Source organism: Aotus nancymaae, unplaced genomic scaffold (assembly GCF_030222135.1).
Source record: "Aotus nancymaae isolate 86718 unplaced genomic scaffold, 86718_ANA_hifiasm-v0.15.2.pri h1tg000044l, whole genome shotgun sequence".
In the NCBI taxonomy this organism is placed as follows: domain Eukaryota; kingdom Metazoa; phylum Chordata; class Mammalia; order Primates; family Aotidae; genus Aotus; species Aotus nancymaae.
Genome location: NW_026988458.1, coordinates 4,060,852 through 4,084,143, shown reverse-complemented (window position 1 = coordinate 4,084,143; position 23,292 = coordinate 4,060,852). Strand labels below are relative to the sequence as shown.

At 46.7% G+C, this 23,292-nt stretch overlaps 1 protein-coding gene across 1 annotated transcript in view; it reads right to left on the bottom strand.

The window, feature by feature from the left end:
- COL4A1 (collagen type IV alpha 1 chain) overlaps positions 1-23,292 on the bottom strand; it is a 151,670-nt gene that overhangs the window by 55,667 nt on the left and 72,711 nt on the right. Inside the window, exons 3-15 of the mRNA XM_064361877.1 lie at positions 7,693-7,782; positions 7,183-7,227; positions 5,980-6,024; positions 5,824-5,886; positions 5,276-5,329; positions 5,059-5,085; positions 3,531-3,614; positions 3,381-3,443; positions 2,795-2,830; positions 2,258-2,299; positions 822-908; positions 284-310; positions 30-80 (exon numbers count right to left, since the gene is read on the bottom strand). Of these exons, the coding sequence (XP_064217947.1) occupies positions 30-80; positions 284-310; positions 822-908; positions 2,258-2,299; positions 2,795-2,830; positions 3,381-3,443; positions 3,531-3,614; positions 5,059-5,085; positions 5,276-5,329; positions 5,824-5,886; positions 5,980-6,024; positions 7,183-7,227; positions 7,693-7,782 (714 nt within the window). The remainder of the gene's footprint in view (positions 1-29; positions 81-283; positions 311-821; positions 909-2,257; positions 2,300-2,794; positions 2,831-3,380; positions 3,444-3,530; positions 3,615-5,058; positions 5,086-5,275; positions 5,330-5,823; positions 5,887-5,979; positions 6,025-7,182; positions 7,228-7,692; positions 7,783-23,292) is intronic.

Here is a 23,292-nt window from a genome sequence, read left to right as displayed (position 1 = left end):
ATGATAAAAGGGCTTTGGAAGGCACTCACTCTGGGTCCTGGTTTTCCGGGTTCACCTTTCTCTCCGACCCCTGGCATTCCCTTAAATGAACAAAAAGACAAAGAGATTCATTTGTCTATTTAAGCAAAATGTTAAATTAGATAAATATGAAACTTAAGGTGAAATAAGCTTGTAACTTAAATATGTAACTTAAATCTGTACTTTAAGCTTGTAACTTAAATCTGTACCATAAAGTACAGATTTTCTCTGACCTAAAAATAACAGGCAGAAATTGAGTACTCACTTGAAATCCAGGTTCACCTTTTTGGCCCTGAAAGAATTAGAGAAACAGATAAGCAATATCAAACAGCTGTATCAACTGTTGTAGGCTACATTAAACACACAGCAGGGAGAAAAAGCACTCTTTTTCTGTCATATTAACAAATAAATTCACGTTGATCTCCAGCACTCACTTAGCATTGAGAGTACAAATGGAGGAAGGGCAGGGTTCGTCATGCTTGACCCATGATGACAGGCGCTGCCCTCCTCCTGCCCCCCAGCCCGGCTCCCTCCTGCTGACCAAGCCATATAGAACTTGGGGCACATTTAAGAAGCCCTGATCCAGGGGGTGAGCCTCAGATGAGGCCTAGACCAAGCCAGTTCCAGCTGCCTTTGCTCTCAAAGGTGCTCCTATTTTATGGAATGAACAATCTATAAATCTGTTTTCCAGGTCAGGACTGAATATAGCTAGAAAAAGTGAGTTTCGACCCAGTTTCTCTTTGTCCCTTGGAATTTGTCCAAAATTAGAAAATCAGTATTCCCTGGATGAAGCCCATTCATACCTTTTCTCCCTTGGTGGCATAGTCTCCTTTTTCTTGAACTTGAGCTTGTCCTGGTACTCCCGGAGGCCCACTGACCCCCTGATCACCCTGTCGACATAAACATGTGAAATTAATTAGGCATAGAAACAATTATTCAAAGATGAAAAAATGCAGAGAGAGGTAAAAGCCTAAAATAAAACACCTATTTTTAAAATGTAATTATACGCTATTGTATGCTAATCATCCTTGCCTCTGCAGAAAATTTCAATAGGAAGATGGTACAGCAGGCATCTAAAGCCAGGAGAATTTCCCTTCCCAGGGGCCACAGAAGGATGCGCGGCCACTAGCTCGGGAACAACCGTGGAACATGAACACCTGCAAGACACCCCGGATGTGCCTGCGCCTGTGTAGTGTATATTGGCTTCGGAGGAAAGGAATACAAACTGCCTAACAGAGTTTGAGAAAAAAGAAGGCATTTTAGGTAACCCCAAAATAAGACAACCATCAAGAGTCGCCTTCCTCAGGCATCCTAACTGCTGGCTACACCTTGACATTACAAGGGCATACATTTCAGAGTCATCATACAGCAGTTTATGAAAAGAATGGGCCAAAATCTGGGGTGGCAAGCAGAGGCCACCTGCGCGTCCAGATCCATCCAGGCCCCACTGCAGTGGGTGCCCTGGTTGCAATTGCCTCCACCAGCTTGGATGTCACAGGAAAGTCTGGCCCTTCCACAGGCTGGCTGCAGCAACGGCAGGCAACCCATCTTAGCCAGCGCCTGCTTCATTGGTCTGATCCAGGGAAACTGGAGAGGATCAGGGACCCACCACTTGCCTCCTCTCTGCAGGATGAAGTCGACTGCTACAGTCTGTACCCTCCAGCTCCACACGGCATCTCCTCCCACACCCACCTGGCCCTGGACCTGCCTGCCTCTGAGAAGAGAGGCCGACGGTGAGGGGCCCACTGCCAACTGTGCTAGTCCCAGTGCTCCTGGTGACGGCCCTGGACCTTCCCACCTCCGAGAAGAGAGGCTGGTGGTGAGGAGGCCACTTCCAACCGAGCTAGTCTGAATTCTCCTGAGGATGGACTTCAGCACTGCAGGGCTTACAGGGCCAAGTCCTCAATTTCCTAATGGTCAAGTCCTCAATTTGATGCTTATAAATCCTTCATCGCTGATGAAGAAGAGTCTGATTGAACTCTTTGTACAGATCGTTAGCGTTAGCCTCGTTGTTCTCTGCCTGTCAGACCACAGAGCACTCTCATAAATTCGGTGTATTGAAGAAGCCAGAATAAATTCCATAATGCTGGCATTTTAAGGAAAACGCTACTCAATGCAAGAACATGCAGAGAAGAGTAACTACACTTATAAGAGTCTAAACGTTGACCCGGAGGTGGCAACTGTCAGCTGAGGACTGTGATTTTCAACACGAAAGCACTCCAGAGCAATGTGCACTCACCTTGTCACCTTTCGGTCCTTGAAAACTTAAGCCCATTTGCCCCTGTGGATTAAAAATCACGCTTTCATTACTGGACTTGTTGGCTTTGCTCCAAGTCATTCCATAAACCTCACACAATGTGCAGTAAGATGGTAGATTTCAGGCAATAGCTTTGTCCCACAACCATCATAAAATTTTCTGGAAAGTAATGATCATGCTGTATTCAATGGCTATGGAAAAAGTTTTTAAAGTATTACTGATCAAAGATTCTAAGACCTTTTTTTAAATTTACAGTTGTTAAACTCCTGCATCAGAAAACTAAAGGAAATATCAGTGATTCCAAAGTATTAAGGGATGAATGAAAGAAAAGATCAATATATTGACAGATGATTAATAGATAATAAATGATAGATGATAGATACTTAAAAATATATTTAGATAGTGTTAATTTGCCAACTTTTTTACAGACTGAAAGAAGGAGAAGAATGAGCCATAGGAATTTCATGATAGCCTTAGACTAACACCAAAGGGCAAAAAATGAAAATGAAAAACCTTTACCTTTTCACCTGGAGGGCCGGGAGGGCCTGGGGGACCCTGGGAAAGACAGCATTTTAATTAAATAGAATTCACAACTCTAGGGAGCTTTAAGTCCTTCTTTAGGCTAATGTTATCTTAAGATTCTCCGGTCAACATATCATTTATTTGTTAAATATTTTTCCTGGGCTTCCCCTTACTCCCCACTCCTAGCAGGTACAGGACCCTCAGGTGTGACCATATCGCTACCAACCCTTCTCCCCTGCTCCACAGTGAAGCCACCCAGGGCAGAGCATTCCTGTCCATCTTTGAACTCACTCCCACAGACTGTGGCTAGCAGCGATACCCAGCCAGCCCCTACAGTCATGACTGCATTATCTGTTTCAGGATATCGGTTTATGATGCTACCATCATCCCTGTCCCACAGCTCTGGGTATATGAAAACCGGGTTGCCAGTCAGATGTTTAGTAAGAGGGAAGCTAATTCCGCCATGTCCAAATTAAGAGCAACCATGACCGTGTAAAGTTTTTACTAAATTATTATTTATGTTCACACCTCAGTATGGTTGTCCTTTAAATGACTGCCTTGGAGAGACAGCCCCAAAACTTACTGGTGGTCCGGAAAATCCTGGAGGCCCAACAGGGCCTGGAAGCCCCGGCAGTCCTGGTGGGCCCTAGAATGCATTGAGAAAGAAATGAGTTAAGTCGCAAACCTGGGGGAGTAAGCTGGCACATGTTCACAAATATTCAGCAATGCTTACTGTAATCCCTGGGGGTCCAGGAAATCCTCGTTCACCTTTCAACAGCATCCCGGGCACATGGCCAAGTATCTCGCCTGGATCACCCTAGAGGATGGAAAAAGGAAAAAGAAAGTTGCAAACATTGACATTCACGTGAAGAAACTTAAAGCAGTTGGCACATGTTACTGTTACAGGACGAGCCCGCGTCTGGAATTCAGACCCTGTGTAAACTGGAAATCAACAGCTTGGCCGTGTCTCCATCATGGCCGCCATCTTCCTGACCAGCGTTAACGGCTCCATGGTCAGCTCAGCCGCAGCCAGGACTGAATGTGGAGACGGCCAAACAAAGGGGCCGCGACACTGTGCACCTGACTGTCCCCGCATCTAGACAAGCGCCCTTGTCTCTGGTTGAAAGACTGCTGCGTGACCACAGGCTCTTCCCACAAAATAAGAATTCTCTTTTGAGAAAAGGCTGGGGATGAGTATTGTTATAAAAGCAGGATGTGATGGGAAATTTTATCTGTCGACTTGGCTACGCCACATTATTGGGTTAAACACCAGTCCAGATGTTGCTGGATGGCATTTTTTAAATGAGATTAACACCTAAATCAGTACACTCTGAATAAAGCAGATGACCTTCCATAACGCTGGTGGGCTGCATCCAATCAGTTGAAGGCTACAGAGGATAAAAGATTGACCTCCCTGGAGAAGGAGGGAATTCTGCCCACACACGGCCTTTGGACCGAAGACTGCATCTCCACCTCTTCCCTGGTGCCCAGCCTGCCCGCTCACCCCACAGGTTTTGAGCTTGCTGGCCCCACAAGCCTGAGAACCAATGCTTTAGAAGCAGTTTCTCCTCTCTCTGGCTACACACACACACACACACACACACACACACACACGCTACTGGTTCTGTATCTCTGGGGCACTCTAACACACAGAGCTACAATGGGGATTAATTTCCTATGTGTTCTGAATCATGGGAGCACGGGAACTCTCAGCCTCATTCAGGTAAGCAGTTATCTCTACTGCGGCTGCTGAGACCTGTAAGCCTCCCTTTGACAGGGAAGCTCCCAACACCCAGATGCCTGAGGTCCCTGGCCTGCATCTAAGCACAACACACACATTACAGGAGTGCACAGTCTGAGGTTGGGCTGATGTCAGCAACCAAGCCCCAAGACAGAAACACCCCGCCTGGGACAAGCTGTCCAGGTTCCCTCCTCGGAAGTCTGAGAGGTGCCTGGGGAGCCCCGTTCTCCTGTCTGCCCTCCCTGATTCGGGTGAAATGAGTCTTCGCCATCACACCAGGACTCGTCTGCTGCTTACTCCCCATTAAGAAATCATGTCAGCTGTCTGAACGTTAAAGTTGAAGATCTGAGCTTGCATATTGCTTATACAGTCTTTTAATGTAACAGAGTTTAGGGAAACTTACTCAGAAGCAATCAATCAGCCAAAGCAGTTTAAAGAAAATGTGTTTTTATGTCACTTGTTTTAAACAGATTCCCTGTCATGAATCCCATAAAGCAACATAAAATAACATAAAATGTACCTTCATTCCTGGTAACCCTGGTGGTCCCTAAAAAAGAAAGTTTTGGTGTTAGTTTTGTTTTTCTCAAAATATCATTAGCATTAAAAATGTTATTATATAATATTATACATAAAACGTAAGTTATTAAAACATAAGCAAAGAAAGAAACGGAAATGGAATGAGAAGAAAGAAATTATAAAAAGAAAGAAGTTCTGCCCTTAAATAACCCTATACTCACGGGATTTCCAGCGAAGCCAGGCAAGCCGGGGGGCCCGAGCGGCCCTCTCTCTCCCTGGGGAGACAGCAGAGCGTCATTCGTGTGCACTGTGCGGGGCACACACGCCATCCCTGACACCGCGTGAGTTACTCAGCCCTACCCTTCATTTGTTGGTTAAAGTCTCTTCCTAAAAACAGTTTGTCACAAGCTATGCCACTGTGTACCACTTTGTGAAAGAAGAAATATACTTGATAGTATCATTAATAGGGGCCAAGGCTCATAATGGCATTTTCCTACTTGGTGTAGTAATTGATTAAAGGTAATAAGTGTCGTGCTTAAAAGCAATTTTAGGATAAAAGTCTACAAAAAAAGAAAGGAACAATTATATCTTTCTGGTTCACTAAATATGGAAAAACTGTATTTCCTTACTAAATAAAGGAAACTTCAGGACAAGTAACTTTCCAATTGTGGCAAATAAAACTCTGTTAACAGAATCACACTCCCTTACTCCTTAATATGCAAAATTATGTGAACACGCTCGAAAAGGAGGGTCTCGGTTCTGGACTTACCTTCGTGCCGTTGCAGCCTGGAATACCTGGGGGGCCTGGCGGGCCGTCTTGGCCAGGAATACCCTGTGATTAAGGAAGTGGAAATGTAACCCAATAGAAAATCACCTGATGGAAAAACATTCCATGAAACAAGTAGAGTGCATTTTCTATACATACGGGAAGTCCTGGGTTTCCAGGGTAGCCAGATGCTCCTGGGGGCCCCTGTGAGGGTGGAAGTGAAGCATGTCAGCGAAGGGCTGGGAAACCTTACCTCCTCCCACACATCCGCCGGGTTAACGGAGTCCTGCCCTCATTTTTGGTGTCCAGAACACACACACACAAAGCAGACAGTGCACTCTGCACAAGAGGCAGCAGAGGGCACAGCCCAGGGCAGACGCCCAGGCTCACAGGAGCAATTCTACACCAAAAGCACGCTACTGCCATTCGGAGCTGCATAGATATGGAACCAATCTAACTACCTACCAACCAATGAGTGGATAAAGAAAATGTGGAATATACGCCCCATGGAATACTACTCAGCCATAAAAAGGAACAAAATGATGTCTTTTGCAGCAAATTGGATGGAGCTAGAGGCCATTATTCTAAGGGAAGTAACCCAGGAATGGGAAACCAAATAACGTCATGTTCTCACTCACAAGCGGCGGCTCTCTATGAGGATGCAAAGGCTTAATTAAGGGTGATACAGTGGACTTTCGGGACTTGGTGGAGGGAAGGCTGGGAGTGGGTGAGGGATAAAACACTACACAGTGGGTACAGTGTACACTGCACGGGTGACAGGTGCACTGAAGTCTCAGAAATCACCACTGAAGAACTATCCACATAACCAAAAACCACCTGGACCACAAAAACCATTGAAATGAAAAAAATTAAAAGACGAATTTTTAAAAACCTAACTGCCGATCCCTTCAACCTAAGGGCGCCCATGCACAACAGAACTCTGCCACATTTCATCTTTAATAAGAGGTGAAGAGGAGGAAAAGCAAGGCTGGCTCTGAAAATACCACGACCATTCCATTAAATGAAGTCGCCGCTGTCTAATGACCACAGACGCAGCATCAACTGCCCCTTCCCCAACATTAAAAAATGCCCAGAAGAGACTCCTGAAGAAGAACAAAGAGGGGAAAGCAAGTTTGCAGAACCGAGGACTAAGGAGCTCAGCCCGTGCACCGGCCCCGTGGGAAGGACTGGGGCTCGGGGAGTCACGGGCTGCCCCCGGCTGCCCGCCCCTGCTGTGTGAGCTGGGAGAAGAGATGGAGGATGAGGGCTCGGAGAAAGGAGGGGAAGGTGCCGACTCCGGAAGCCTGGAAGCGGCCCGGCCCACGCAGGGAATCATCGATTGTGAGCGGCAGCCCTACTCACTCTGGTCCCTTTTGTTCCAGGTAGTCCTGGTTCTCCAGTATCGCCCTGGAACAGAACAGACACGCTGCTGTCATTGATCACTGTTATCTCAGAAACCACCCCACCCCCTATTTCACAGCCATGCTCATCTGTCCCACCCCCATCCCACACCCGCCCCACCCCCATCCCACATCTGCCCCACCCCCCATTTCACAGCCAGGCTCATCTGTCCCACCCCCATCCCACATCCGCCCCACCCCCATCCCACATCCGCCCCACCCCCCATTTCACAGCCAGGCTCATCCGCCCCACCCCCATCCCACATCCGTCCCACCCCCATCCCACATCCGCCCCACCCCCCATTTCACAGCCAGGCTCATCCGCCCCACCCCCATCCCACATCTGTCCCACCCCATCCCACATCCACCCCACCCCCATCCCACATCCGCCCCACCACTATCCCACATCCGTCCCACCCCCCATTTCACAGCCAGGCTCATCCGCCCCACCCCCATCCCATGGCGTGCTTACCTTTTGTCCTGGTGGTCCCTGTGGTCCCTCAGGTCCTTGCATTCCAGGAAACCCAATGACACCTTGTAACCCTGGGAGGCCTCTTTCACCCTACAGAAGAGGAACACAAGTCAGGCAAAAGGCAGCAGGAAAGAAACAGAGGAAGGAATTGGTGCAACTATGGTGGCTAATAGTGTTCGTTGTTGTTGAGATGGAGTCTCACTCTCTTGCCCAGGCTGGAGTACAGTGGGGTGATCTTGGCTCACTGTAATGTCCACCTCCCAGGTTCAAGTGATTCTCCTGCCTCCTGCCAAGTAGCTGGGTCTACAGGCACCCACCACCACACTGGCTAATTTTTGTATTTTTTGTAGAGACAGGGTTTCACCTTGTTGGCCAGGCTGGTCTCGAACTTCTGACCTCAGGTGATCCACCCTCCTCGACCTCCACAAGTGCTGGGATTACAGGCGTGAGCTACCACGCCTGGCCCGCGATAGCTAATTTTAGGTGTCAAGTTGACTGGGTCACAGGATACCCAGATAGCTGGTAAAGCAGGATTTCTGGGTGTTTCTGAGAGATTGGCATGAGGATGCGTGGACAGGAAGGAAGGCCTTCCCTCTCCCAAGGGGACTAGGTGCTGTTGGTAGCTGAGGCCCGGATAGAACAAAAAGGCAGAACAGAGGCCAACTCTCTCTCTTCTGGAACTGGGACGCCCATCTTCTCCTGCCCTTGGACATCAGAACTCCGGGTTCTCGGGCCTTCAGATTCAGGGACTTGCACCAGCAGCTCCGTGGGCTCTCCAGCTGCTGGCCTTGGCCTGAGTTACACTTCAGGCGCCCGAGTTTGCGGATGGGAGATCATGGAACTCCTCAGCCTCCGTGATCCTACGAGCCAATCCCCATCATTAATCTATCATCCAGCCTTGCACAAGTCCGCAGTGAGTGTAGGAAACAGAGGGCGGGGACGACTTCAGGCAGCTTTGCTCTACTGTGCTTTAAACTCTTGAGGGCAGGAGTCACACCTCATTCCTGGCACGATGCTTTAGATATACTAAATGCCAAATAATTTCTTGGGTAAATAAAATAATAAATAGTGAGGGATTTTTCACTGAACTGGTTATAATTTCACACTATCAATGGACCTCTCTTGTTAGCAACAGTCTCAGCACTGAGACTTTGTGACGGAACTTCCAAACATCTTCCTCTTCGGAGACCGTTAGGAGGCGTGAGCGGGCAGAGTCCACAGTGTGGACCTCACGCAAGGTTCACACTGATGCTGAGCCTCCCCTGAACCATCACGGGGTGATGGTGGGCTTTCATGAGAAATGTCTTTCAAGAGTGTGTTTTGGGCCGGGCACGGTGGCTCACGCCTGTAATCCCAGCACTTTGGGAGGTCGAGGCAGGTGAATCACCTGAGGTCAGGAGTTCGAGACCAGCCTGGCCAACATGACGAAACCCTGCCTCTACTAAAAAATGCAAAAATTAGCCAGGTGTGTTTGCACATGCCTGTAATCCCAGCTACTCAGGGGGCTGAGGCTGGAGAATCACTTTAACCCGGGAGGAGGAGGTGGCAGTGAGCTGAGATCGTGCCCCTGCACTCAAGACTGGGCAACAGAGTGAAACTCCATCTCAAAAAACAAACAAAAACCCATAACTATGATAAGAAATGAAGAGGATCTATTTGCTTTACAGCATGTGGACTTTGACGCAGTCTTACCATAGGAATTGGGTAGATTAAGTAGCCATTATTAGCTGATTGAAAAACAGAAGGCAGGCACTTTGGAGATTACTGGTAGGATTACTTAGTGTTCAGTGCGTTTCTCAAAGTTGTCTTAGTTTAAAGTAAAAATAAACTGACCAGCTCTACATTACATAACATAAACATCCAAAGTCGTCCTTCCTTCCAAGCCACTCAGCCAGCCCTGGCACGTACTGGTGAATTAACTGCCTGCCACATTTTCACAAATGCAGGAAGGAGGTTACAATCCTGGAACTCAACCACCAGGCCTCCGTAGAGCTGTGTGTTTCATTCAAAGTGTATGTCAGGAGTCTAGACGCAGTATGCGGTTAATTTGGGAGAGATCGTTTCAAACGCTAGAGAACTGAATAAAACAGTCAGTGGCTGAAAGGACCTCAAGCCCCACAGTGTGGCACTGCCCCTTCAGGCCAGCAGCATCCAGGGAATCGGCCAGAGGAACAGCCGTGACCCCACGAGGCTCCGAGCCCAAGGTTTGACAGGGAAGGCTGGCTCCTTCTCCCCGAGGCCTGTGCCAGCGAGGAAAGAGAAACATTTCCAGACGAAGACTTGTTCAAATGAAGAGCTCCTTAAACACACCCATCCTTCGCCTGCAGTGATGGCCCCAGGACACAAGGTCAGCAATCTGGGCCACCCGATTTTCAGATGTAGGAAAAGCCTCTTCAAACCAGAATAGGACTGAACTCCAAACAGCTGGCTAAAATAAATAAATAAATATGGACTCTGTAGCCCCAAATAACCCAGCATCAGATAGGACGGAAATGAGAAAGCCATGTCCATGCAGAAGCTTTCTAATACATTTGGTGGAGTATTTTTAGTACTTGATTAACATTGGCAGTATCGCCATGAGACACAATGATAAGATTTTATAATTCTCCATTTAACCATGGAATGCACGGAGGACCAGAGCCAGATTCACTGATTTCTAGTTTCTCACTGAGTCAGCACTACAGCCAGAAATAGAAATGAGGTCAGCCTTCACCACAGTCCCTGTTTTTTCTGGGTCACTAGAGCAAGCCGGTTCCCAGCAGAATATTCAACAATTCACCAACTTCATGTTACCCCAAGGTACTGACCCTTTTATGTCCATTTCACAGATAGAGAAAGATTCCAGTGCTTCACTGACTTGTCACATGTCACTGGGTGACCCCTCATGATGCTGGGAACAGAACACAGAAATCTGAATTCCCAGACCTTGCCTTTACCACAAGAACACATTCTTTCCCAGTGTCACCAGAACACTTAAGCAATCTATGTCTCCCCAGAGCTTTGAAATGAAGGAGCTAAGAAGGAAGTGACTCCTCCATGCACATGGGTCTTGCCATTCCCCACATTCTTTTTTAACATTCTTAATCTTTTGTCCAGATAAAAGTGCACACGAATAATCTAATACTCTGCACCCTGTCCAAAGTTATTATGGGAACCAGGGCAGCACAAACAGACAGGATAAGCAGTTAAACAGCTATACAGTTAGCTGGCGACTAGCATGCTCTATGGGGCCAAATCATTCCTCTGAGCTTTTAGCACATTTCCACCGGGATTGTAAGAACAGCAAAGAGCTGGACAAGCTGTACAGAGGTTATTGGAGTCAGTAGTGTCCAAGCCAGATTTTGCAGCTGCTGCTGGCAATGCTACAACCATGACCCCCATGACCCCCCTTCCACTGGAGCTCCAGGCGAATGTGCACAGTTAGGAGTCATAGAACAGGCCCCTCGATCATCCATTTCCCATGGTGTGCTCAAGGCAAGGTCCAAAAATCCATGGCGGCCGCAGACTTCGTGTCAGGCAAAAATGAAACCCACGACCATCTTCTGTCACAGCAATGACTACTTAAAATGGAAGAGAGAAATGAGAAACTTGAAAAATATTACATAGAAAGTGCTCATGCAACTACACTTTGCAGTCTCATTTCTGAACATCAGTGCAATGCAGACACTGGTCAAAACAGGGAATTTCTATGCCAAAAACAGAGACGATGACTGCTGTGTCCTCAAATGACGAAACTCAGAGCGTGTGGACGGAGAACAAAGTGCCACTGTCTACACAGATGAAGGAATGCAACATGGAGAATGATCTTGGCGCCAAAATTAGCCATTCTAAGTTAGGCATGAAATAGGGTTTCATGCATGGGGCAACTTAACATTCTTGCTTAATGTATTATCTAAAGCAAGCATCGACTTTTTAAAAAATCCTTCAAAGGCGTGGAGAAAAAGTCATTTTTATAATACCCAATTCTTTCTCTTCCTCTTCCAATACTTGTAGAAACAAGTTCATGATTCAGGATATCAAACGCTCAAATAAGCTTCCGTCACAGATAAGTCAGAAATCCAAATACGAATCAAGCACCCAGGACAGATGAAGCTGAAATAGCATGAAGCTTCCGAATGTGGAGGGAAAATATAATTACCAACAACAAAAACTGATGTCAACACAAAATGTACCTAGAATAAGCAGTCATCAGAATTCCTACGGTCAAAGACCCTGTGACGCCTGTTTCAACAGCCAACATGGAATCCGTACCTTTAAATCAAAATTTGAACAGATTTTTGCAATCTGAACTATTGGGATCACAGAACTTCACCACAGACTGAAGCACACACAGAAATGCTGCCAGCACTCTGGGGCTTCCTCTGCGCACAGACTGAGTATGAGTACCGGGTCCCGGTACTGAGCATGGAGTGTACTGGGTATGGCAGCCTCCACGTGCTGGATGCATTCATGGGAAACAAGCAATGCTCATCAAGGAGACTGCAATTCCTTCTCCACCTCGACCCTGTAACTTCTTTTTTCTTAATTGCATTTTAGATTTGGGGGTACATGTGAAGAACATGCAAGATTGTTGGATAGGTACACACATGACAGTGTGATTTGCTGCCTTCCTCCCCATCAGCTATATCTGGCATTTCTCCCCATGCTATCTCTCCCCAACTCCCCACCCCTCGCTGTCCCTCCCCTATTTTCCCCCCGACAGACCCCAGTGTGTGATGCTCCCCTCCCTGTGCCCATGTGTTCTCACTGTTCAACACCCACCTATGAGTGAGAACATGCGGTGTTACACATGCACACGAATGTTCATTGCAGCACTGTTTACAATAGCAAAGACCCGGAACCAACCCAAATGACCATCAATGATAGACTGGACAGGGAAAATGTGGCACATATACACCATGAAATATTATGCAGCCATCAAAAACAATGAGATCGTGTCCTTTGTAGGGACATGGATGAACCTGGAAACCATCATTCTCAGCAAACTGTCACAAGAACAGAAGACCCTGTAACTTCTTCACAGGTAATGCCATTGTTTCATTCATTCACAGTGTCTGAATTCAGTGAAAGTCATGGGATGCTGAACTAGCCAACTGTATGACATGAAGCTCAGCATGAGGTAGGATTCCACATGTGAATCCTAAAAACTTGAAAAGGTAGTAAAAGGTTACTGGGCGGGACAGGACCCCCAATGCCTTTGCAGTCTAAGAGTTCTGGGCACCATCACAGACTGGCCGGAGTCCGCAGCCGTGGCTGACAGGCGCAGGGAAAGCTTGCGCTCCGGACCCTGCGCCACACTGGTGCTGCTCATGCTTTCTGGCATCCGGTGCCTTGAGATTTCCATTTACGAGCAAGACTGCAAACCATTCCGGGAATGAAAGCCCTCACATTTGAAGCCAGCGCTCAGCAAGCATCCAGTGACGGGGAAATGACGTATAGGATGGCTCACAGTCGGTGGGTGACTGTGGAACTCTGCCCGGAATTCCACAAGGCCAACTCCTTGAGCCCAACCACCACCAGACATCAGCAGGACCATTTCCTGAGTGCCGCCGACGCTGGGAAAGGGGTGGGAAGGCTGCAGGCCGTGCCGCAGGGTCATGGAAAACTCTGTGGCGAGGCCCCGCCGGGAGCTCCCTCCACGCCTGGAGGCTTGACATTAGGGCAGAAATACAGCCACGGCGGTATGAGCGGGGACCCGGGACAGGGAGATCCCCTGGAGGGTCTGCTTTTCCTAAGAGGAAGTCATGCGTGCTCATCTGCCTTTGCTCTATGAGATTCACACTGAACTCTGAAGAGGATGTGTATGTGTTCATCAGAAGTACAGGAATGAAATTTAATAGTGTGGATGGCACTTAGCAGCCCATTTATCACTACTATTATTTCTCGCATTTAAATATTTAACATTAAAGCAGGAAAGATTACACCAATCACGCACAAAAAGCATGGCTGCAAATCTGTGTCTTCTTCCCAAAACTCTCCTTTTCTCCGTCTAGCTGGAGATGGTGAATATCAGGAAACGCGTGCAGTGGCCCTCCTGGACTATGTGGGCAGACGCAAGGGCTTGAGCAGTGCACACAGAGCACCTCCGCTTATGATGGGGTATGTCCCAACAAGCCCATTGTCAGTTTAAAATATATATATATATATATATATATTTTGAGACAGGGTCTTGCTCTGTCACTGAGGCTGGAGTGCAGTGGTGTGATCTTGGCTCACTGCAGCCTCAGCCTCCCTACTAGCTGGGATTATGGGTGCCTGCCACCATGCCCCAATAATTTTTTGTAGTTTCAGTACAGACAGGGTTTCGCCATGTTGGCCAGGCTGGTCTTGAACTCCTAACCTCATGTGATCTGCCCACCTCTTCCTCCTAAAGTGCTGGAATTACAGGCGTGAGTTACTGCGCCCAGCCCGGTTGAAAATATTTTTAAGTCAGAAACATATTTAATCACCTAACCTACCCAACATCGTAGCTTAGCCTAGCCATCCTTAAATGTGCTCAGAAAACTTACAGTGGCCTACACTGGGCAAAACTGTCTAACACAAGGCCTGTTTTATAATAAAGTATTTAATAGCTGGTGTCATTTATTGAATTCCGTATCAAAAGAGAAAAACAGAACAGCTCGCGGCCCTTGACTGGCATTGTGAGAGTGGCCTGTCGCACGACGCTAGCCCAGAAATTTTGAATTTTGATCTTTCAAAATCCATGACCTTCAGATATCGTAAGAGCTGTTCTAGTTCTGGGAGACTTCCGGACTCATCCTGGCTCTTCTAAAGCACGTTGGGTTGTGTGGGCCAGTTCCTCATTTCCCGGACCCCCGCTGTCCTCCTTCTGACTGTCACCGGCCTTGTTCTGAATGCTCTGAAGCTGCCGATGGTGGAGATGATCAGGTTCACGTGAAGCATGAGAGAGACCTCAGTGCTGGAGTCTCCTGGCCAAAAGAATAGCACTGGGGTCTGAGGGGTGGGAGCTGGGCTGGATAAATAGACGTGAAAATGCCCTTCTCTGTTGGCCAAGCCTGGACCGTAACTTTTATACTGGAATTCCGGTCCTAGGATTCTTGAGTGGAAAATCCCAAGCCCTGACAACAAGGTCCATGCGATAGAGATGGTCCACCCCGTGCTCAGCGAGAGCTGCCTCAGCTACAGCATGTGATGCAGAATTGTCTCTGGGTGTCCATGTTCAAAGATAGATTTCTGTTGGACAAATCGTGATGCTGAAACATTATCCAAGCCCACGATGAATTCTGGCACAATTCTAGGCTCAAGTATTCTAACACGAATTTGAACACTCACGATGAAGCTGACTGACAGCTGAACACTCCCACAGCTAGAAGGTGATGGTTACAGAGGAGATGCACAGTGACGATTTCTCATAGATCCACATTTACAGAGAAATAAAACCATCGATATTTTCTGATCCATGAAAATCCACTTTGCACATCCGCTTGTAAGAAAAAAATGAATTAAAAAGAGTGCTTCACAAAACACTTTCTAAAGAACTATCATTCAACACAAGAATAACTCAAGGAGCCCTCAGTGTGGTCTTATTATAAACCATTTAAGACTTCCCTGAAAGCCGTCCAAAAGCAAAGAAAACATCTGACATCCTCGATCTAGTAAAAACGTTCTATGAAAACTGAGTGCTGATAAATTACTGGCAGCTAAAAAAAAAAATCTTAAAAATTTCCCGAAGGTCATTAGATCTTATCAAAGTTCCAGACATTCGTCCCTGATGATCGAGACTCCCCACAGAAGCGCACAGTAAAACTGTGAGCCAAGGTGTCCAGAGGCAGCTATTATCTTCAATAGTTTGTTCCTTATCTTCTTTCAAAAAAACAGTCCAAAATGCTCTCATTAATTATTACTCCAAAGCTGTACTCTGTTTCAAATATTGTTCAACAGAACCATTTTAAGTCAGTCCTCTAAAGCAGTCAGATTTCCACGTTGAAAAGGAAGAAAAATATGATGATGGTCTTCTTCCAAAGACTCGTGAAGCCGCTTGGTCAGATTCCATGTGTTTCTGTGCTCAGGCAGCGCGTCTTTCATCAATAGCTTAATTCCATTTTCCCATCACACCACACCAGCATGCAGTGCATTCTCTGCAAACACTTGTATTTTCCTGGCTCTGCCTCCATTAACAACACATGCAAATGCCCATGTGAAGCGCCAAGCTCCTGGCCGGGGCATCCATAGACGCCCACCCTTCATCTCTAGGCACCTGCAATCCACACAGCAGCACCCCAGGGCCCTGGGACCCCTCAGCACATTCGAGGGCGCTGCCTCCATCTGAAACAGGCACATTCACGCCCTCCCCGGCGGGCCCTGGCACCTCAGGCACACCCATGGGATCTCAGCCAAGCACCCCCTTGTTGGAGAAGTACTCAGACACAGAAGGCTCTGGAGAAAACCCAAACTCTGGCAGACAGTGGAGCCTGGGACATCACCAGGCAGAGGAGCCAGTGGACCGAATCAAGGCTTGGGAGAGGAGCCTCCGTGGGCTGTGGCTGCTCACCACTAGAGGGAGCTCTGGGACTACACATTTTCCTCCAAATTAATTAAAACTCCCGGTGGACCTTACAGTAGTAAGCCTTTTCTTAAATATTCATTATAGTAATATATTACTATTAAAAATATTAAATATTCAGTACCATTGAATACATTCTGTGGGCAGAGTTGAGAGAAATCCCTTTGATATGGCCTAAAAGAACTCTATCGTAAATATATATATATATATATATATATATATTTTTTTTTTTTTTTTTTTTTTTTTTTTTTTTTGAGACGGAGTTTCGCTCGTTACACAGGCTGGAGTGCAATGGTGCGATCTCGGCTCACCGCAACCTCTGCCTCCTGGGTTCAGGCAATTCTCCTGCCTCAGCCTCCTGAGTAGCTGGGATTACAGGCACGCGCCACCGTGCCCAGCTAATTTTTTGTATGTTTAGTAAAGACGGGGTTTCACCATGTTGACCAGGATGGATCTCTTGACCCCGTGATCCACCCGCCTCGGCCTCCCAAAGTGCTGGGTGTAAATATTTTTAATTAGGATTCAAAATTTAATTAAAATTAAATATAAAACTAGTAATCTGAATATTGAGACTACTGCATTACAGGTAAATGCGGTCACCCTATAAATAATGAGAATGATGGATGTTTTCCGGATAGCGCTTTTGCATTCATTTTATAATGGCTTATAAAGGTTCTCCTCGGTCCTCTTCCACTACAAGTTTATAGAAAACTTTTGCATTAAGGTACTTTCGTCCATTCCCCTGAGTTTTGCCAATTACAAAAGAAAAAAAAAATCTATCCAGTTTTTTGGCTTCCAAAAAGGATGGTAAGATTCTCTCCTTTGCTTAACCTATCAACATGAACACTCATGAAAATCAAAATCACAGATGCCTCCCCCTAAACCTATCACCAACATTCTTTTTCTCAAATAGCGATTTTAAAAAATCCCTTTAAAATGGGAAAAACAGTACAGACAACAAGTGTTCTGCTGCAGGCTCGGAACCTCACTTTCTGCAGTTCTGGACGGTTGTACATGCTGCACACTGCAGCAATCAGGGGCCAAATCCAGCCACTAAAGCTAGGTGTTGGCACAGCAGGGGGCCTTTACCTAATATGTGCAGAGCTGAAAAAAGCCCAATGGTAGCAAAACCATCCTTCAAATAAGTTGCACACAGCTTTCTGAGGGTTCCTGCCTGGGTGACACCCCAAGGATGTCAGGACACACAGCTACACACCAAGAGGCAGCCTCTGTGTGGACTTCAGAGGCTTGGTACTGACCTGCCGAGAGGTGGGAAGCCAACTGAGGAATGTCCCTCAAAAGAGCCCAAATCCAGGGCGGGGGCTGAGCTGCCCAGTCACTGCTGCCAGCACTTTGGTTCACTTTTGGTTTTGGTATTTACTTATTCCACTAAAATATACATATAGAATACTCTCCTCAAAGGGCTAGAAATGGACACGGCATAAATGAATGCTTCCAACTTGAGCTCCGGCCGCTGCAGGAATGATCACACTTACGAGTTGTTGAGAGTCTGCACATGAAATCACACCTCTGCTCACCAGCACAACTGTCTTTTTATGAAGTTCCATGAAATGCATCACAATTCTAGGTCATGACTTAGTTAAAGATTTGGGAGAAGAAGACAGATTGCAGGAGCATAAATAATTGATAACAAAATATCAACAAGAGGTTAGCTCTCTTCTGAGTCTGAATGGAGAGAGAGAGGTGGAGTCTTGCTCTGTCACCCAGGCTGGAGTGCAGTGACGCGATCTTGGCTCACTGTAACCTCTGCCTCCCAGGTTCAAGTGATTCTTGTGCTTCAGCCTCCCAAGTAGCTGGGATTACAGACATGCACCACCACGCCTGGCTAATTTTTGCATTTTTAGTAGAGACAGGGTTTCACCATCTTGGCCAGGCTGGTCTTAAACTCTTGACCTCAGGTGATCCGCCAGCCTTGGCCTCCCAAAGTGTTGGGATTACAGGTGTGAGCCACTGCGCACAGCCTAATTTTTTTTCTTATAAAGATACTTTGCTTTATTTTCATTAGCTCCAAAGCAAGGACCCTCAGGGTTTGAAAGATGTGTTCTCCATTAGCAGAATGTTGAGAAATGCCAATTAATGCCTCCTAGATAGCTGAGGATGTTATTAACTTGAACTGAATAATGTCTGTGGGTGTGGGGCAGCGCTGTGGAACAAAACCAGGACACAGAAAAGTCAGGAAACGCCACAAGGTAGGTGATGGATTTTTTTTTTTTTTTGGTCTGTAATAAAAGTAAACTTGAAAAATGAAGATGATATACTCTGAAGGTAAGAATTATAGTTGATAACGCAAAAGCATGCTAAAGTCTTTAGGTCTAAACCTTGAGAGAATTGCTCATTGGCAATTAAGAAAAAACTTTATTTTTTTCTTAAAAATGTGTTAGATATAATTATTTATCAAATGGGTTTTACAGTTTCCCTGCCAGGGGACATCCTGTGTCCCCATCCTCTGAGTGGTCCCGTACCAGGAGATGCTGAAACCCGGCAGGCAGTGACTGCCATTCTGTCTAGTTCCCTCCCCTAGCACCTCGAACAGATGGCACAGGGTAGGTACTCAATTAATGTTTTCATGAGTGGGCCAGGCGCAGTGGCTCACGCCTGTAATCCCAGAACTTTGGGATACTGAGGCAGGTGGATCACCTGAGGTCAGAAGTTCAAGACTAGCCTGACCAACATGATGAAACCTTGTCTCTACTAAAAATACAAAAATAACCCAGGCATGGTGGCACACACCTGTAATCTCAGCTACTCGGGAGGCTGAGACAAAAGAATCACTGAACCCCGGAGGCAGAGGTTGCAGTGAGCCGGTATTACGCCACTGCACTCTAGCCTGGTGACAGAGAGAGACTCCATCTCAAATAAATACATAAATAAATAAAAATAAAATATTTTCATGAGTGAATCGGAAAAGATCCCAAGAAAATGATATAAATCTACAAGAGGGCGCAGATTTAGGAGCCCTATTTTCAAAGGACTGTAAAAACAAGCCCCTGCACTGCGGGGAGGCGCCTTGCTCTCCACGCTCTCTTCTGCAGGGATGGGAAAAGAACCTAGCCTGGAGCTAGAACATTCTGTTGCTGGCTCCAGCGCCAACCACCCACCCCTGGGAAGCTCTGAAAATCAGTTTCAGTATCATCTGTAAGTCAGGGATGACTCCAGCTGCACAGCTCACCTGGCAGCATTACTTTAAAAATCAAATGTGCTCAAGTATTCAGTTAAATGCTACGCAAATGGTTCTGAAAGAAAGTGGTCCTACTTTACTGTTATCTAAACACATAAACATTTTGTGTTTATTCTCACGATTTCTATGTGCAACGAGCCAGCTGTATTTCCCCTGAAGCCACGGAATGCTTTAAAAGAGAATAAAAAGGCCACACTGCTAGTGTTCCCAGCAGTCATGACCCAGGAAGTATCTCATTCCTGTTTTTGTGGCTAAGACAGACATAAGAAAATTGGAATTTCTTGAGTATTTTAGAAAGATGACAGTTTTAAGAAACTCCCCACTTTATCTTGTACTCAAGATTTTGTGTTTCTTCCTTAATAAATACTTCTGGAATTCATGCTGCTCAAGCCTAGAACATTCTATTGATTCTGTCAGGTCAGCCTGGGTCTTAGGAAAGCCACCACAATCCTCCACAGATAGCCTGTAAGTAGCTAATGACATACATAGGTCCAGAATCCTCAGATCACTTCCTTACTCCCAAGCAAGTTACTTGTCTGTATCTTATCACTGATAACATTTCACCCCAGGATGCTGCAGTAATTTCAATACTCCATTAATCATACTCGGAATCTCAGAGATAAGAACAGTCCTAAGGCAGTTAAAACTTGACAAACCAACTTTGCCCATAGAATACAATGTAATCTCAGCAGAGCTGGAGGTTTTACAAAACCCACTATTAACCTAACTCATTAATTTGAAAAAGCAGTAGTGAGATTGAGCTAAATTAATAAGTAACTGAATTTTAGTCTCTTTTAAGTAAACACTATTAATTCCTTTAAAACATACACAGTTACCCAAAGAAAGAAATTAAGCCAACATCTTGAAGTTTTATTTTCTTTTGTGTTTCGCTGACAATCTTGGTTTTAAAACTGAATAGATAAGAAAAGCATATAATTGCAAGCTCAATACCAAATATTGGTGCATAATTAAGACAATAAATGGCTATTTCATAAATACTTAAAAATGGTCTTCCCTGAGCTGGTAATATCTCTTCACCTCAATGCTGTTCATCAAATTGGCAAGACTGTTTTCAAAAGATAATGTGGAGATATATTTTAATCCAAGGTGTGGCCCAATTATTTAAAAATTTGTATCAGTAAAATCTTATTTAATGCCATTTTCACTATGCCTAGTTTGTAGATGTTTTAAAGATTAAACTTATGGTACCATTTCCTGCCTTTTTTTCTTAACTACTTAATGTCAATTGACTAAAATATTGAGATCCTTGGCTAGGAACTAAGACGTGGAAACAGAACAATTGGGTTACAGTTTGTAAATTATGAGGTATTAACTTTCTAATAAAAGCAGAGGGTAGAGTATGTAAATGTGACATTTCCCCGTGTGTGTGGGGATGTTTTTAAAGTTCTACCAATTGGAGGACAGATGAGCAAGTGTGCGTCCAGTAGACACACACACAGCATCTGAGAGAGAGGGAGAGATGAAGAAACAGACAGACAGAGAGAAGCCGCACTAGGAGGCAGGTCGGGGACACCTGCTTCCCACACCCCGGACCCCCACTCCCAGAGCCTGAGGTTTCGGACACATCACTGAGGCAATTCCTCTTTGGCAAGAGACAGCCGGCCAGCCAAGCACCCTGAAACAGCCATTCCTTCACTAAAGACCAAGCACCCTGAAACAGCCATTCCTTCACTAAAGACCAAGCACCCTGAAACAGCCATTCCTTCACTAAAGACCAAGCACCCTGAAACAGCCATTCCTTCACTAAAGACCAAGCACCCTGAAACAGCCATTCCTTCACTAAAGACCAAGCACCCTGAAACAGCCATTCCTTCACTAAAGACCAAGCACCCTGAAACAAACAGCCATTCCTTCGCGACAGACCAAGCACCCTGAAACAAACAGACATTCCTTCACTACAGACCAAGCACCCTGAAACAGCCATTCCTTCGCTACAGACCAAGCACCCTGAAACAAACAGCCATTCCTTCGCTACAGACCAAGCACCCTGAAACAGCCATTCCTTCGCTCCCGGATATACAATTGCCAACCTGGTGGAAACTCTGAGCTCTCATGGGAATTCTAAACCTACGGGCACCCACCCTTGATTCTCCACAGGGAGAGTCAGCACGTTTTGTGAAGAAACAGAGGGAAAGCAGTCATCTTCTCAACAGCGATTTGATACTCCACATAAATGTCCTGCTGTGGGTTAGGCCCAGAATTTCGGGATAGCAAATAAGCATCCACAGCGTCCAGTCCACACTGAGTGCCCAACAGCAGCGCCCTCCAAAGTCCCCACTCAGGAAAAACGACCAGACCAGCCCGAAGCAGGTGGATAGGAGGGTGCCATTCAGGCCACGTGGCGAAGGCCTGGGGGGTTCCTGAAGGAAGTGTGCGTGTGTGCCGGGGGTATGTACGTGTGTATGGTGAGCACAGCATGTATGTGTGTGTGGTGTGCATATGTGTGTGGTGTGTGTGGTACGTGTGTGTGGAGTATGTATGTGTGGTGTGTCATGTCTGTGTGTGTGGCATGTGTATGTGTGTGTTCTATGCATATGTGTATGTGTGTGTGGTGTGTATATGTGTGTGGTAGGTGTATATGTATGTGTGTGGTGTGTGCATGTGTGTGTGCATGTATGTGATGTGTGCATGTGTGGTGTGTGCATGTGTGTGTGGTGTGTACCTGTATGTGGTGTGTGCATGTGTGGTGTGTGTGTGGTGTGTGCATGTGTATGAATGTGTGTGCATGTGTGTGGTGTGTGCCTGTGTGTGGTGTGTGCCTGTGTGTGGTGTGTGCACGTGTGTGTGGTGTGTGCACGTGCGTGTGGTGTGTGCATGTGCGTGTGGTGTGTGCATGTGTGGCATGTGCATGTGTGGTGTGTGTGGTGTGTGCATGTGTGTATGAATGTATGTGCATGTGTGTGGTGTGTATGTGGTGTGTGCATGTGTGGTGTGTGCACGTGTGTGTGGTGTGTGCATGTATGTGGTGTGTGCACGTGTGTGTGGTGTGTGCATGCACACATGTGGGGTAGAGAGGACAAAGCCCACAGGTGGCAAGCGTGGGAATACCCTGGAAAATCACGCAGGTGTACATGAGCCCTGAACAGAGAGAAAAGAAAAGCAGAGGGGAAATGATCGCGAACCTGTGGTGGGAGGAACAGAAAGGGCAGAAATTTTAAAAGGAAAGAGGGAAAAGGTGGCGAGTGAGGTGGTGCAGGGTGGTCCAGCTCCTCTGAGACCACAGGCGCCTCCCCAGCCTCCTGCAGAAGCCCCTGCCACGTCCTGTCCAAGTCCCTGTCAAAGGTCCACAATAGAGAAAACTCTGCTCTGCTTTCTGCCCCAGTCACACCGGCGTGCTGTTCTCCTGTTTGCTGGAAGTTCCCCTGTGGTATGCTCCTCGGCCCTGGCAGGCAGGACATCTGTGGAGCCACAGTCTCCTGCGAAGAAATGCAGGTTCCACGTGCAGAGGCAAAGTGAAGACGCCTCCAGCCACCCAGGACCTCTGCTCCCAGGGCTCCCGGTATGTGGTCCAGGCGGGACAGGGTGCATCCCTTTACCCAGGGCCTCTACATTCAGATTCAGGGCAGGGCAGCCAGCCTCCCCTCCCAATCAGTAGGCAGAATCTAACACCTTTCACCCTCATCAGCCCTGTCAAGATGATTCACGATGTTGCATCGATAAAACTCCAAGAACGCGGTGACAGGGTGCTGCAGCCCAAAGCCCTGACTCAGAAGCACACACGGCATCTCCAGCCCGCATGGCGAGGAGACAGCCAGTCTAGGAACAAGGTCCACCAGGCGCCTCTCGCCCTTGCCCCGGCCATATGGATGAGATCAGGGAGCCCGCATGGGGCCACAGAGAGACAAACCGTGACAGT